Raw genomic sequence first — 15,457 nt, 5'->3', positions numbered from 1 at the left:
AACAAGGAAAACGGGCTCAGTGTAATACTGACATAAAGTGGCTTCAAATTTCATTAAGTCTTACTTATTATCATAATATGACACACGCTCTTTATAACAGTAAGAGAAAAGGTACAGCGATTCTGCGAACTATAAAGGATACAATGAAATGAAACTTCAAATTAATAGTTATGTAAGTATGAGACTCTCAGCATTCTTGATAACATGATTTTAAATATTCCCCCCCAAAATGTCGTTCTCTTTTAAAACCAGTCAAGTACCACCTGACTCTAATATGCGAAGGTGCCAGGGATGCTTCTATCAGGCAAGTACAAATGCAGGATGCTTACCGATCCTCTTTTCCCCATAACCAGCCTATGGGGCAGGGGGAACTTCGTTAATAAAAAAAAAATTAAAAAAAAACATATTCAAATATCTTTAAAAAAGGAATTTACATGTTAACATACACATGGATTATTTTTTAAAACCCTGATGTCAAATCACATAATTACTATTTAACTAAAGAAATCCAATTTGTCATTTCACTTCAATGACAGCTGATCTCAAGATCAAACTAACTAGAGGCAAAACAAATGCAACATTTTCTTTGTAAAAGACAGAATTAAAAAGTCACTGCATTATGCTTACATGGTGGCAGCAAGAGCCAACATGCATGCAGGACAATTAATCATTCTGCCCACCGCAGTCCAGGTCAAATGCAATCAGTTAAACGATCACCTACTCTTTGTAAGTTCCTGTTTCAGGATCTTCTGTCATGACATCATGCAGGCCCTCCACTGAGATGTTTATGATCCCACAGAATTTATCTTGGATGACACTAAAGGAAAAGAAAAGCAAAACACATTAAACTGGGGTACTTTAACAGGTAATTCCTTTTTTGCTTTTTCTTTTTTTCCTTAAGATTTTATTTACTTATTCATGAGAAACAGAAAGAGAGAGAGAGACAGACAGACAGACAGACAGGCAGATGGAGAAGCAGCTCCATGCAGGGAGCCCGATGTGAGACTCGATCCCGGGTCTCCAGGATCATGCCCTGGGCCAAAGGCAAACGCTCAACCACTGAGCCACCCAGGCATCCCTCAAAATATATTTCTTGTAGCAGAAATTTTACCTTTCCATGTGACACTAAAAATTTCTCTTTCATTAGAGTATTAGTGTGTTTAAATACTAAAAAGGTTTGGAAAAGGAAGATGCTGGGCATGAGGAAAGCAGACTGAGTAGGAGATCATTATTGGGATTCACACTACAGAGGCCTAGACTGGAAGGCCAGTGTGCCTGGGTAGCTGGGAGGTAAAACCACTGTTGTTGTTTTTTTTTTTTCTATCAGATAGGAAACACATATTTCAATATTCTTTAACTTATTACAATAGACCTGTGTTGATTTTATAACCAAAAAAAAAAGATACAAAAATGCTGAAGATTAAAAAATCTCTCCTCTTCTGAAGATAATGCCAAGAAAAAGAAGACGAGCTACAGACTGGGAAAAAATATTCATAAAACACACATGAGAAAGCACTTGAATCCAGAACACATCAAGAATTCTAAAAGCTCAAGAAGAAGATAACTCAGCAGCTCTTTCGCCCACGGGTAGTGCTTTAATAAAATCACCTTTTTACACTAAAAAGAAAAAGAACTACTCAATTTAAAAACTGGCAAAAACTTCAGACACTTCACTGAACAAAATGTAAAGATGAAAATATGTTCAATACTACCAGTCATCAGAGAAATGCAAATTAAAACCATAATGACATTTTAGTTAAAAGCTAAATTAAAAAGAAAGCTAAATTAGAAGACTAACAATACCAACTGCTGACAAAGACGAAAAACAATAGGATTTCTCATAATACAGCTTGTAAGAATTAAACAACAACAACAACAAAAACCCCAGCACATTCATTTTAGAGAACACACTGGCAGTTTTTATAAAGTAAGCATACTCCACACGACTCAGCAATCCCATTCCCACCTATTTACCCAAGACCAAAACAAGGAGCCTCGGATCTGTATGTAAATGTTTATGGTAGCTTTATTCATAATAATCCACAAATGCAAATGACCCAAATGCCTATCAACTAGTGAATGGCCCAACAAACTGTGGGATACTTACTCAATGAAATGGTTGTCAGTAATAAAAAGGAACTAAATATACATGCAACAACTTGGATAAATCTCAAAAACATTACTCTAAGAGAAAACTGATTCAAAATGCTACAATACTGTATGACTCCATTTATATGACTTTCCGGAAAGGCAAAATTGTTCAGTGGCTGCTCGAGAACGGGACACAAGGGAACTTTATGGGATGACAGGAGTGTTCTGGATTGACTATGGTAGCAGTTTTGCACTGTCAACATCTGTGAAAACTTCATGTGTAAGCAGTTTTACTATACGTAACTACACTTTAATGAATAAAACGAGTTTTAAAAATTGGTAGTTCTTAACCATCCACTGAAACATGAAATTATACTATTTGAATTTAAAACTTAATAAATTAGAACTCTTAGCTCCAGGGAACTACTAGAATCATTCCTACAAGACACATATCATGTTTCTCATTCTGCATTAAGATAGATGATTACTTTTTTAAATGTTCAGTAAAGTAGTACCCAAGTTACCATATTCTGGGTCATGTTCTCACCTTTGTAAAGTCGAATTTTTGGTCTGTACACTCAAATGTGATCAGATTTTAGACAACTAAATCACCAGTTGGACAAAATAATAACTAGCTGATATTCTGATACATGTTAATGGGCATATAGTACCCTATTGCAGGAGTATATATTTTGTAAGTCATTATATTTCCTTTATGTAAGAACTAAAATATCTCTCAAGAAAGACTCACACAATCTACTTTATTCAGTTCAGGGAACAATACTGTAGAAGAAAAACTAGGAAACCAAAATTCTGCCAAAGAGTTCACCCACTAACCGTGTAATCCCACTGAAGTTAATTAATTCAGTTCTCTAGGTGTTGGTCTCCTTGTCTGTAAAATGAAGGCTAGACTGAAGTAGGACAGGTATGTGGAGGGGATAGAGAGATTTTCACTTCCCAGCAGAGTAATTCGCCACTAATCCATTACAGCATGCGAAGGCAGGCAGGTTCTGGAATTCCTTCGCAATGCAGGAGTATCCCGGATAGCTATCAACAACTGATCTTCATTAGCTGAAAAAGACAAAAATCCTCCAGACTACAGCTGTTTACCAGGCCTTTCTGTCGGTATTATTTAGGGACAATCCATACAGGCAGCTGCCTTCTCTACACACATCACCTCCAAGCTAGGAAAACTGGTAAAATCATAAGAAACCAATGGAATAGGGGTGCCTGGGTGGCTCAGTGGTTGAGCGTCTGTCTTTGGCTAAGGTTGTGATTCCGGGGTCCTGGGATTGAGTCCCACATCGGGGTCCCCACAGGGAGTCTGCTTCTCCCTCTGCTCATGTCTCTGCCTCTCTGTTTCTCTCATGAATAAATAAAATCTTTAAAAAAAAAAAAAAAAAGCAAGCAATAGAATAGAATTCTGAGTACTGTGTATTTTCTCAAAAGACTGAATGTGAATCTTAGACATCTGGCAATCTGAGTGTGACCATACTCTACTAGGTGGTTGGAAGGTTAATAAGGAGGGAATGTAGAAGAGAGGGATTACACAATTTGACTACACAGCTCTTGCCTAAAGGCTTAACTTCACACATTTTTCATGAATGGTGACTTTGTTTAGAGGACATTGATGGAACCAAACTAAAGCGTGAAGAGTTTGGAAAGAAATCTAATGAGTTCTGGAACCTGAGATTTATGTAAAGCCAAGGGTTCCAAGTAGTAAATGACTGACAAAAAGAAGAGTTAAGAAAATTAAAATAAAGAATGGAAAATGATACCCATGGAAGCAGACTGGACACGCCAGAGGATACAAGTCCAAACTCTGCTCAGCTTGCCTATGCTCGCTCAGGCTTGGAGAAGTCAGTCATGCCTTCAGTGGGGTTACCCTGTCCTGTTCCCTTCCAAGCCTCCTCCGGTGGGCTTTCCAGCTCTACCAGCTGAGGGGCTAGGACACATGCCTGTCAAGTAGGGTAAGGGAAGTGTGGCAAACTCCATCAGTGGGCAGTCACTGTTCTTCGTTGGAGCGTGACTCACTCGGAACAGGACAACGGAAGCAGAGATCTAGGTATGGGAGGGGAATTAAATTCCAGCAGACAGGGAAAACCGTGCTTGCACTGGAGCACCTATTAGGAGCCAGAAGGGGTGGCCACAGACTTCAAGTTCAGAAAAGGGGAAAATGACTACGGCCCGGAGTAGAAAGGTCCATGAGCTGGTTCTGAATGGGAAGATGTCAAGAGGAGACTCTCAAAAAAGGAGAAGGAAGGAATGAAGAGGGGAAATGGGAGTATCCATGCCACGTTCTGGGAAGTTACACAAAAATTCTCTTCCAAGCATTGAGGTTCAAAAAAAAAAAAAAAAAAACATCTCAATTCCACTCATTAAGCAGTATGGGAAAAGTACCCCCAAATAACAGGGATAACAAAAAGCCAAAAATGGCTTGTACTTCCTGGCATGTGCAACATATACTTAAAGTAAATACGCATTAAGAAGTTGAGATTTTTTTTCTCCTTTTATAAGTTATAAAAATGTTCCAAATGTGTAAATGCAACATTTGAAAATGAAGCCTTCGAAATAGACTGTTTTACCCACAGTATTTTTATAAAGTTTTGAATATTAATCAAATAATCACTTCACTTTTTAGTCACATAATATTCCCATAGCCCTTGTCTTTTATAAATTAAGAATCAACCTTGTCTTCCTATAATCTTTCTTATTCAAATGCTTTAAAATGTGATCAGACATTTAAAATGGAAACAAATCAAATTGGAGCTATAAACCAGAAATGAAATAAAAATAGGTTTGGAGGATAAAAGGCGCTGTACTTGGTTAATCTTATATGTATTACCTCTCTAAATACAAGAATTAGGTGTTTTTTTGTTTTTGTTTTTTAGAGAGGAACAGGGGTGAAGGGCAGAGGGAGAAAAAGAGCTAGAATCTCAAGCAGACTCCACACCTCGCATGGAGCTTGACATGGGCTTGACCTCACCACTCTGAGATCATGACCTGAGCTGAAATCAACAGTCGGACAGGACGCTTAATAGAGCCGGGCATCCCTGTATTGCTTTTGGTTTTTTCTTCCTTATGTGCTACATACTGAGCAGTTATAAGCTAACACTTTATAAGCATTCTTCTCGGTGTGTCATCTTTTAATGTCCTCTCATGCACATTAGTCAAATCTGGTGTCCAATCTGGTGTGTGGAATGTGGAAGAACTGAAGGTAGCCAGAGGGAACCTCGTAATTTTAAATCTCACTTGGTTCTTAACCTCTCAAACCTGGAGGGAGCAATCTAGAGTCTGAAAGGAGCAGCTAAACTCCCTGCTAGTTTATATACAGCTTCCAGAGCATAGCAGAAAATTCAAAACTTAAGAGGTTAAAAAGGGGGAAAAAAAAAAAAAAAGCTGACTATTGAGCATTCCAGCCCAAACCATACATCCTGTTATAGTCCCAAGGTCAGATTTCAGAAGACTGGCTCAAGGAGTATTAAAAAAAAGGTGGGCTATTATACCAGGTTACCAATTTATTTACAAAAAATAAGTGATTAGAGTGTCATATTGCTCTAGCCAACCCCTCCTGGTGAATAAGTCACCATGGATACGTTCATTCATTTTAGTCAATATTTTATGAGTCCATAATGAGTTAGAGATCATGGTAAGCTCTAGGGATTTTAAAAAATAGCCACTTCCAAGAAAGTGCAATGTAAAAAGGGCAGTCTCCTCAAAAAAATGTAATTGGGAAAAATGGATAGTTATATGCCAAACAATGAAACTAGGCCACTTTGTCATACCATGCACAAGAATAAAATGAACTAAGGACTCAAATGTGAGACCTGAAACCATAAAACTCCTAGAGGAGAGCACAAGCAGTAGTTTCTCTAACATCGACGACAATATTTTTTTTTTTTAAATAGGTCTCCTGGGGCAAGAGAAGCAAAAGGAAAAATAAACTAGAGACCATATCAAAAAAAGCTTCTGCACAGTAAAGGAAACAATCAACAAAATTAAAAGGCAACTTATGGAACAGGAAAAGATATCTGCAAATGACATAACCAATATAGGGTTAGTATCCAAAATATATTAAAAAACTTACACAACTCAACACCAAAAAAATAATCCAATTAAAAATGGGCAGAAGACAAGCACAGACATTTCTCCAAAAACAGGGCCAAAAGACACACAAAAAGATGCTCAACATCACTTGTCATCAGGGAAATGCAAATCAAAAATAAAATGAGATATTACCTCACACCTGTCAGAACAGCTGAAATCAAAAACAAACACGAGTGTTGGCAAGGATATGGAGAAAAGGGAATCCTTGTGCAATGTTCATGGGAACGCAAACTGGTATAGAAACGGTGGAAAACAGTATGGAGGTCCCCAAAAAATTAAAGTGAAATTACCATATGATCCAGTAATCCCACTGCTGGCTATTTATCTGAAGAACATGAAAATACTAATTTGAAAAGATGTATGTACCCAGATGTTTAGTGAAGCATTATTTACAACAGCAACATTATGGAAGCAACGGAAGTATCCATCCTCAGACAGATGGATAAAGATAATATGGTATATGTGTACAACAGAATACTACTCAGCCACAAAAAAACACTGAAACCTTGCCATTTGCAACACACGGATGAGTCTAGAGTATAATGCTAAGTGACATAAGTCAGAGAAAGACAAACACCATATGATTTCATTCATGTGAAATTTAAGAAATAAACAGGAAAAAAGAGACAAACCAAAAACCAGACCCCTTTTCTCCAATTTTTAAATGTATTACTAGTTTCAGAGGTAGATCTCAGTGATCCATAAGTCTTATATAACACCAGTGCTCATGAGATCACCTGGCCACCTTCTTGTCCTTCATCCTCCCACCCCCACACCTCCAGCAACTCTCATTTTCAAAAACCAGACTCTTAACTTCAGAGAACAAAGTGATAGTTACCAGAGGGGAGGTGGGTAGGGGGATGAATGATACAGATGAAGAGGATTAAGAGTACACTATCCTGATGAGCACTGGTTATACTGAAGAACTGATGAATCACTGTACTATACACCTGAACCTAATACAGCACCATATGCTAACTACACTGGAACTAAAATTAAAAAAAAAAAAGAAAAGAAAAGAAAAGAAAAGAAAAGTAAAAAAAGTTTTGACCTTGGAAGGCACCAGGGAGTTGGGGGGGGGGGGGTAAGGCGATGGTCACCTCAGGGAACTCAGAAACTAAAGGAAGCCTTAACTTGAAAGGAAGCAGATAACTTTGAATGCACATAGGGTCATGTGTTACACATCTGAATGTGACCTATTCTCTGATTCAGAGGAAAAGACAGAGAAAAGCTGTTTTGTAAGCAAAGGAGCTCATTATGGACTAAATCTGCAGGAAGGACAAAGAAAATAAGCAACAAATGAGATTTTCTTTTTTTTCCTTTTAAAGTATGATATCCTAAATGCTTTTCTCCATTGTCTGGTTATTTCTGACTAAGTGGCACTGATCTGAAGGGAGAGCATCCTGTCACCTGGACGGAGCTAAAGCATCACTGGCAAATTATCACTAATTCTCATCAGTGGTCCCCAAAATCTTGATTGTTCTACCATGACTTGAGATCTTAGCATTTGCAAGTTAACCCATTTTGCACTAATAACATTAGGATTGATGCTCCTTATATAAATAATAGTGAAAGGGAATATAAGGGAAGGGAGAAGAAATGTGTGGGAAATATCAGAAAGGGAGACAGAACATAAAGACTCCTAACCTGGGAAATGAACTAGGGGTGGTGGAAGGGAAGGAGGGCGGGGGGTGGGGGTGAATGGGTGACGGGCACTGAGGGGGGCACTTGATGGGATGAGCACTGGGTGTTATTCTGTATGTTGGTAAATTGAACACCAATAAAAAATAAATTTATTATTAAAAAAAGGATAGATGCTCCTTAAAAAAAATCCCAATTTTGATATACATTTATTTTTATTTCACAATGTTAAATGGAATCCAACTGATCCTATTCACTTTATTAGTAAGGGATTCAAGGAAGCAAAAGGGTGCTTTCTATTTCAGTCTCTTAAATTTCGTAAAGAACTTTTAGAGGGTGATCAAGAACTTCAAGCTCGAACAAACCCACCTTTCCCAAGTTACTCCTCCTTTCATGACTTTCAGGCAGTTAAGTCATCCCCTCTTGAATATAATAGCTGCTAACTCTTATCTGCTTACTCCCTTCCTGCCCCTCACAATGTTTTTCCTCCTTTTTCCATTCACCTTACTTCACACTTCCTTCATGAGGCCTTCTCTGGCCACTCCAGCTCACTGTACATGAGCGCGCTCTGTCCTTGGAATTTCCAGTAGCATAAAATGCCTGCACTACTCATCTAGCATTAAACTCATGTGCCGTGTAGTTCTCCTTATGTCCTTTTTCATGCCTACCCGTCTGCCCTAAGACTATCAGTTAACTCTACGCAGAAAATGTATTATGCTTATGTTTTATGTCCCACAAGACATTATGCATAATGTGAACACTCAGTAATCATGGGAATTAATGATCCCCAAACCTCAAGAACTGCCCTCTCTCATTTTCTTTTTGCAAAATTATTTTTGCTTAACTCTTTTTGGAATTACAAGTATGGACAGCTAAATTATAAATAACATATTACAACTGATTACACTAAACGTGAGGCAGAAAACAGAGCAGCGGAAGGTGGCCATGTTGGAATCTATTTCTGAAACATTTCAGAAAATGCAAGGAAAGTTTAACATTAGAGATGAAAGAGAAGAATGAAAGTAAAACTGAAGGGAAAAAAGTACTATAGTAATGTGAACATTTTCTTCCTTTTTGTCACACTTTTCCTCTCTTATTTCAGATACTTAGTAGATATGTTAATGTATTCACATAGACACAAGCCACAAACAAAACAGAAAGAAGACAGACTTTTTAAAACATTCATTTGTTCAGTTCTTCAGGTGTGTTTTAAGTGATGTTACAAATATATAAACATTAAATAGGTGAAGGCATGAAAAACTGTACTAAATATTAAATTATCCATTTAAAACAATTCCACATAGTTTTCAGTAAACTTTATTTTCTAAAGCTATGGCATTTTTGGGGTATATAAAACTATCCGTAGACTGAGAATTGCAGAAATTTCTGCAGAGTGATTTTTCTTTGCTTTTGAAGGCTAAGTATTAAAAAAAAAAATCAATCCATCTTCGTGTTTATTGAATCAACCTAAAAAAACTATGCTGGCTTAAGATTATTTCTATCCTTCTGTGTCATTATGAATCTAGCCACATGAGTACTGAAAACAAATAGCTCTTGAAAAGAAAAAATAAAACTTCTAATCCCCAAAGGCATAAATAAATGAAATTTCTAATATTCACTGGTTAGCCCAACAATAATTAGGTTGAATGTGAACAGGACTCCAGTTTCTCCCTAACTGTCCAATTTTTATTAGCATTTCTAAAGTGTTCATTTTACATATCTATTTTTCACAGAAATTATCTATTCATCATAGACCATGTGTTTTATATTTTCTAAGTGATGGACTGATATATTTGTATCATATCTTCATCCCCTTTGATCTGGGAAGAAAACCGGCATGCAGAAACACAAAAATTTTAATTACTTTTTCTGAACAGTTTTATAATCAAAAAATGATAATTTAACAGTATTTCATAGGACCTCCAAGAAAAAAACAAATGAGGACCTTAGTCACTCTAGCATTTTCTCTCATCTAACCAGACCACAAATACACTCTTTATACATCACATAAAAATGACTGATGTTTGAAGTCACTCTTGTATTCTCTCTCATATCTTAAATATAGGAAGCCATTGAAGTTAGAGTAATTTAAGAAAATAAGCTTTGAGCATTAAAAGCCACAATCAAATATTCTCGTAACTATACTTCCCTGCTTATATTGTTTACTAGGATTAAGCAAAGAACAGCAGTTTATTAAAAGCAAAGGCAAAATAAGAAAACCCTGACTAATCAGTCTTATTACAGAATTTCTACCAAACCAGAGGCTACATACAAAAGTGGTGATATTTACACTAAAATTAGTTTTTTTCCTCTCTAGATATTTTCCAGGACCTAGCTAGCTACAAATACTTTTGTCACTTAGATGGAAACATATATTCTTTCTACACAGTAATTCTCTGCATGATCATGGAAAAGAGTGTTAATAAATCTAGTTCCCTTGACAAATATTGGCAAGGAAATGGGATAATAAATTCTTGGTGGAAATTCACTAAGTTGTTTTAAAATAAAAGTTTAATTTTTTATTTTTTTATATCCAACAATAACTTTTACAAAGGCTTTTTATATTATAAACTATTCCCTAAGTTAATTTTTTGAGGGCAGATATACAAGCAAAACAAAGCTCAGTATCTTTAAGACAGTAAGAAAACTGTAACAATCTATGTATGATAACATGACAAGAAATTGTTACCTTCTGTGATTTTTAGAGAAAGACTTTGCTTTAAGAAACAATACCTGATGACAACACTAAGTTATCATAAAAAGATGATAAATGACTGGTAGACTACTGTGTGGGGAAAACATTAGGCTGAAAACCCTAGCAGTGCTTGTTTTGAATGCTTACAGGAATCACCTGAAAGAGTGGTTCTTGATTTTTAAAAAGGGATATAAGAGGGACGCCTCAGTGGCTCAGTGGTTGAGCATCAGCCTTAGGCTCGGGGCACGATCCCGGGGTCCGGGATGGAGTCCCACATCAGGCTTCTTGTGGGGAGCCTGCTTCTCCCTCTGCCTGTGTCCCTGCCTCTCTCTCTCTCTCTCTGTCTTTTGTGAATAAATAAAATCTTAAAAAAAAAAAAGGGTTATAAAAGAACTTAATAGAGATTTCATAATTATGGGTATATTACCTCACCACTGTAAATGCTAGATATTGTTGATCATTACAAGGTAATCATGAATATATACCTTCAGGACAAATGAAAAAAGCCAATTATGCTGTCATTAAAGTTATATGAAAAGGTATTTGTGGCATGGGAGTTATAGTCCTGGAGAAGTGCTGTACGTGACACAGCCCAGACTAAACTGAAGATAACATACACTGGAAAACAGTGTTACATGATCAAAAGAGGACTTTGGTAACAAAGGCAAGTTGATGGGGTGGGATCCTTATAGCAGGGGCATGGGTAAGTACCTATGGGACCAATGTGGTAGGAAAGCCTAAAATTTTTTTCAGACCCTTAGAAAAGGCTTAGTCTTTTTTCTCCCATTTTTGCAACCGTTTAAAACAAACATGGCATATTTTATTGTTACTGTTGTGATAATTGAGTAAAAATGCTTCCTGGCTCAAGACAATTCAGTAAAAATGCTTGCTGACTCAAGACCTAGGTATGAGGAAGAGTGTAACCCTGGCATTCTATGTAGGAGAAAGTCAAGAACTCTAAGAGTAAAAGGTTGGTGGACAACAAAGAGGTATCCAAAGATCTTGTTTCCCTACTATCACTAAATTCTACACAATTCCTTCAATGTCACCCTTACTGTGCCCCAACACTTTGCGTCTGGCTATCAACACTGGCAGGCCCTCACTTCCAGGAGCCCATGAGACGTTACCCAGGCTCCTACTCCATCACCTGGGACCTTCCTGATTTCCTCTTATTCCTATTGAAGTTGTTTCATACCAATCAAGTCCTCAAGGACAATCTAACATCAAACATCTCTACTCCAATGCTAGGAGGAAACTGGGAGTAAGTTCCCAATTATTCCAGAAGTGGGATACATATTCCTGAAATTCCACACTGGAATTTTAAGTGTTTTCAAAAAGTATAATGTTATAAATAAATGATAGTTGAGTTCTATACTTCTCATTCGCTATGGGGAGGGCAGAGGGGAGCTTTTTTTGGTATGCCCTGGAACCATAACCAACTTTTACAGAAGTCAATGGAAAAAATGGATTTGTACATAAAACTATCCTTCTGAAATACATTTTATTCTTGAGCATTCTCATCCAAAATTTTTTAGTAAAAGGTAGAGAAACACAGAAATCTTAAGTTTCTTCACCTGTATTAATTTAGAATATTACTTGGTTTTAACTTGTGTTTGAGGTGGTGGGGCTGCCTAAAATGTGAAACGATCATATGCACAAATCATACTGCTAAGAATTTCTACACATCTATCATTTCAAATCAATTTTTTAAAGATTTTATTTATTTATGAGAGACACACAGAGGGAGGCAGAGTCACAGACAGAGGGAAAAGCAGGCTCCTCACATGGAGTCTGATGCATGCTCATGGACTTTGGGATCGCACCCTGAGCCAAAAGCAGATGCTCAACCACTAAGACACCCAGGCGTCCCTCAAATCAATTTTACTTAATTTTTAAAGTGTGCAAGTCACAAACAACAGTGTCATGTGAGCTAACATCTTTAAAAGGAAATGCTGCAGGGGCACCTGGGTGTCAGTAGGTTAAGCATCTGTCTTCAGCTCAGGTCATGATCACAGGGTCCTAGAATGGAGCCCTAGGTCAGGCTCTCTGCTCAGTGAGGAATCTGTTTCTCCCTCTCCCTTTCCTCCTCTCCCTCTGCCCGGGCTCCCCACTCATGCTCTCTCTTTCCCTCTCAAATAAATAAATAAAATCTTTAAAAAATTTTAAAAAGGGAAAGCTGCTGACAAACTAGAATGAGTACTTAAACCATTAGGTACAACTATAGCTCCATATATAAAATATTAATAAGAGTAAAGTTTTCTAGTTGAGCCTATATGAATCATCAATTAGAAGCTATATACATAAAAACAAAAGAAATCTTGATAAAATTTCTAAATTATCTTCTTTGAATTCAAGGGAGTTTTGCTGTAAGGTTAAGATAAATAGTTTGTTTATGGATATTTCTTAACTTCAAACAGTCACCTATGCTGCTTCTAACATCAAGAGGATGCGGTTTAGGTGGTGAGGAAGGGAGACATGGAAGGGTTTTTATCTTTCACTTTATTTTTATCTTTCACTTTAAATATTTGTTTTGTTTGAATTCTTTTTTTTTTTTCCTCAAATAATATGTACTTTTAGTAATTAAAGAAAAAACGTAATTGGAGTTGTGGGAGTTGTGTGGATAAAACAACCAAAAAATGAAGTATTAAAAAAATTTTCAAGGTAAAACAAACACTACATACCCTTCTCTAATGAAACAAGTAATTTATGTAAGAACAGATTTATTTCAAATGTATTCATATCTTCTGCTAAAATCACAACCAAAGCTTTAAGCTAGCAGGGAAAAGGAGAACGAGGGAAAACTCTTGGAGGAGGGAGGGAGCTGTGGCTTTAGCTTCTCTGAAACTTCGGGTGTATCTCAAAACCACTCCTCAGCTCCTTTCTGCTTTTCCTCAAGTATCTTACAGCAATGGCTCTCCAGGTGGGGTCCCCAGACCAGCACTATTAGCCAACTTGTACAAACACACACTCAACGGGTGCCACTCCAGACCTACTGAATAAGGAATCTGGGAGGGGCAGGGGGCAACAATCTGTATTTTAACAACCCAAGTAATTCTGAGTTTGAGAAGCACCATATTAAGGTATACTGGACAACACAAAACATTCTTATAATTACTTCAGCTTCACAATTACAGACTCAGTAATTATCACTTGGTTTAAATACTCCCAGACTTCTTCTGGCTAATTTCATATAGGAAGTATTAACTTTTAATAATAAAAACAAGAAATCTGGGATAAGAGGAAGGACAGCACAAACATGAAATACATAATACTCAAGAGAAGATTTTTAATACATATTTGCGGCTCAGGTCCCTGTTAATAGATCAAGCATGGGCCCTTACTCTATGTCCAATAGTCTACGAAGTATCAATTTACCCTAATAGAGACAAACAGGACATAGTTTCCATGGCTTGAATTATCATCTATCTACATTAAAGATTCTGAATCAACACTACTATCTCCTGGGGGCTCTTTCATCTTATTCTTCCTCAATTACCTGTCTCCCCAAATCATGACCCCAATGGTTGATGTTACTCCTAAGAGAGAATCATATGCTTCTGGTATACTAGACAAATGGAAGGTTACAAATTATTTTACCAGATAGATCTCTCCCCAATCTTCTGCTTGTGGGACATTTCCACCTGAAGATCAGATGTGAATCTCAAATTCAGTGTATCCAAAACTGAACTCATTATTTTGTCGCCACCCATATCCCCATCCTTTTGCTTCCTTTGCTCATTAAATGCAACAGAACGCTGCCTAAGCCAAAAAATTAATATCTTTGACTTATCCCTCACCTGCCACCCTCAGCCAACCACCAAGCTCCAGAATCTATTCATTCTTTCTGCCCTTACCTTGGCACAGGCCTCCAGTACCTCTTTCCTGGAATGGTGATTCAAATTCCTACCCAATTAACCCTGCCTCAAGTCTCATCACTCCTTCTAGAAAGAAGGTACTCTGTAAATGGTAAATCTGATTATGTCATTCCGCTACTTAAAATCCTTCCATGACTCCCTGCTGAAATCACAATATCTTTCATCATCTGATATATCTCTCTCCAACTGCAAATCTCACACTACTGCTCATTACTCTGCCTATCCCGAATTTTAGTTCATGAAAAGTAGTGTTATTTCTCTTTCCTCAACTCCTATATGATGTTACCTCTACTTATACTCAGCTCTCTTCATTTCCACTTATCCTTCATGATCCAGTCTCAATGTCACTTTTCTCATAAAGCCATTTCTCATTTCCACTTATGTTATGCCCAGTAGCACCTCCAAGTGCAATACTTACCACCCTGTACAGAATCCATGTGTCTCCTCTAGATTTCTAGAACAGAAGCCATGCCTATGTTGTTCACAATTAGCCCCTAGACAGTAGCATGGCATGAAATTAAAAGCATGGGTTCTGGACAGCCCAGGTGGCTCAATGGTTTAGTACCACCTTCAGCCCAGGGTGTGATCCTGGAGACCTGGGATCGAGTCCCGCGTCAGGCTCCCTGCATGGAGCCTGCTTCTCCCTCTGCCTGTGTCTCTGCCTCTCTCTCTCTCTTTCTCTCTCTGTCTCTCATGAATGAATATATAAAATATTAAAAAAAAAAAAAAGTTCTCAAGTCAGACAGTCCTAAAAAGTGTCACAAGCATTAAGGATTTGAGACAGTCTCTTAAACTCACTTTCCCTAGATTTCCTTACCTATAAAATATAGTTATACAGTTTTTTAATGATTAAAAGTGATACGTGAAGTATTTATTAGCGTAGTACTTGGTACACAGAGATGGTAGCTAGTATTATTACTTAATATAGCACCTATCAAAGATATATGCTAAATGAATACAGTATTCATAAATTATTAAAAACATGTATTTATTAATGCTAAGCTCATAGAATTCATTGTATTTTCAAATAAAGTTTATAATTCTATAA

The 15,457-nt window shown here is 37.1% G+C and overlaps 1 protein-coding gene across 2 annotated transcripts in view; it reads right to left on the bottom strand.

The window, feature by feature from the left end:
* IPO11 (importin 11) overlaps positions 1-15,457 on the bottom strand; it is a 201,413-nt gene that overhangs the window by 37,115 nt on the left and 148,841 nt on the right. For both annotated transcript variants that reach the window (XR_013379936.1, XM_077897963.1), the window contains exon 28: positions 722-817. Coding sequence is in view for 1 of the 2 variants with exons in the window: in XM_077897963.1 (XP_077754089.1) it covers positions 722-817 (96 nt within the window). In the remaining variant the exon portion in view is untranslated. The remainder of the gene's footprint in view (positions 1-721; positions 818-15,457) is intronic.

The sequence above is a fragment of the Canis aureus genome, chromosome 5, assembly GCF_053574225.1.
Source record: "Canis aureus isolate CA01 chromosome 5, VMU_Caureus_v.1.0, whole genome shotgun sequence".
NCBI classification, from domain to species: Eukaryota; Metazoa; Chordata; class Mammalia; order Carnivora; family Canidae; genus Canis; species Canis aureus.
The sequence above is the reverse complement of the archived record's forward strand: the minus strand, read 5'-3'. Positions and strand labels throughout refer to the sequence as shown.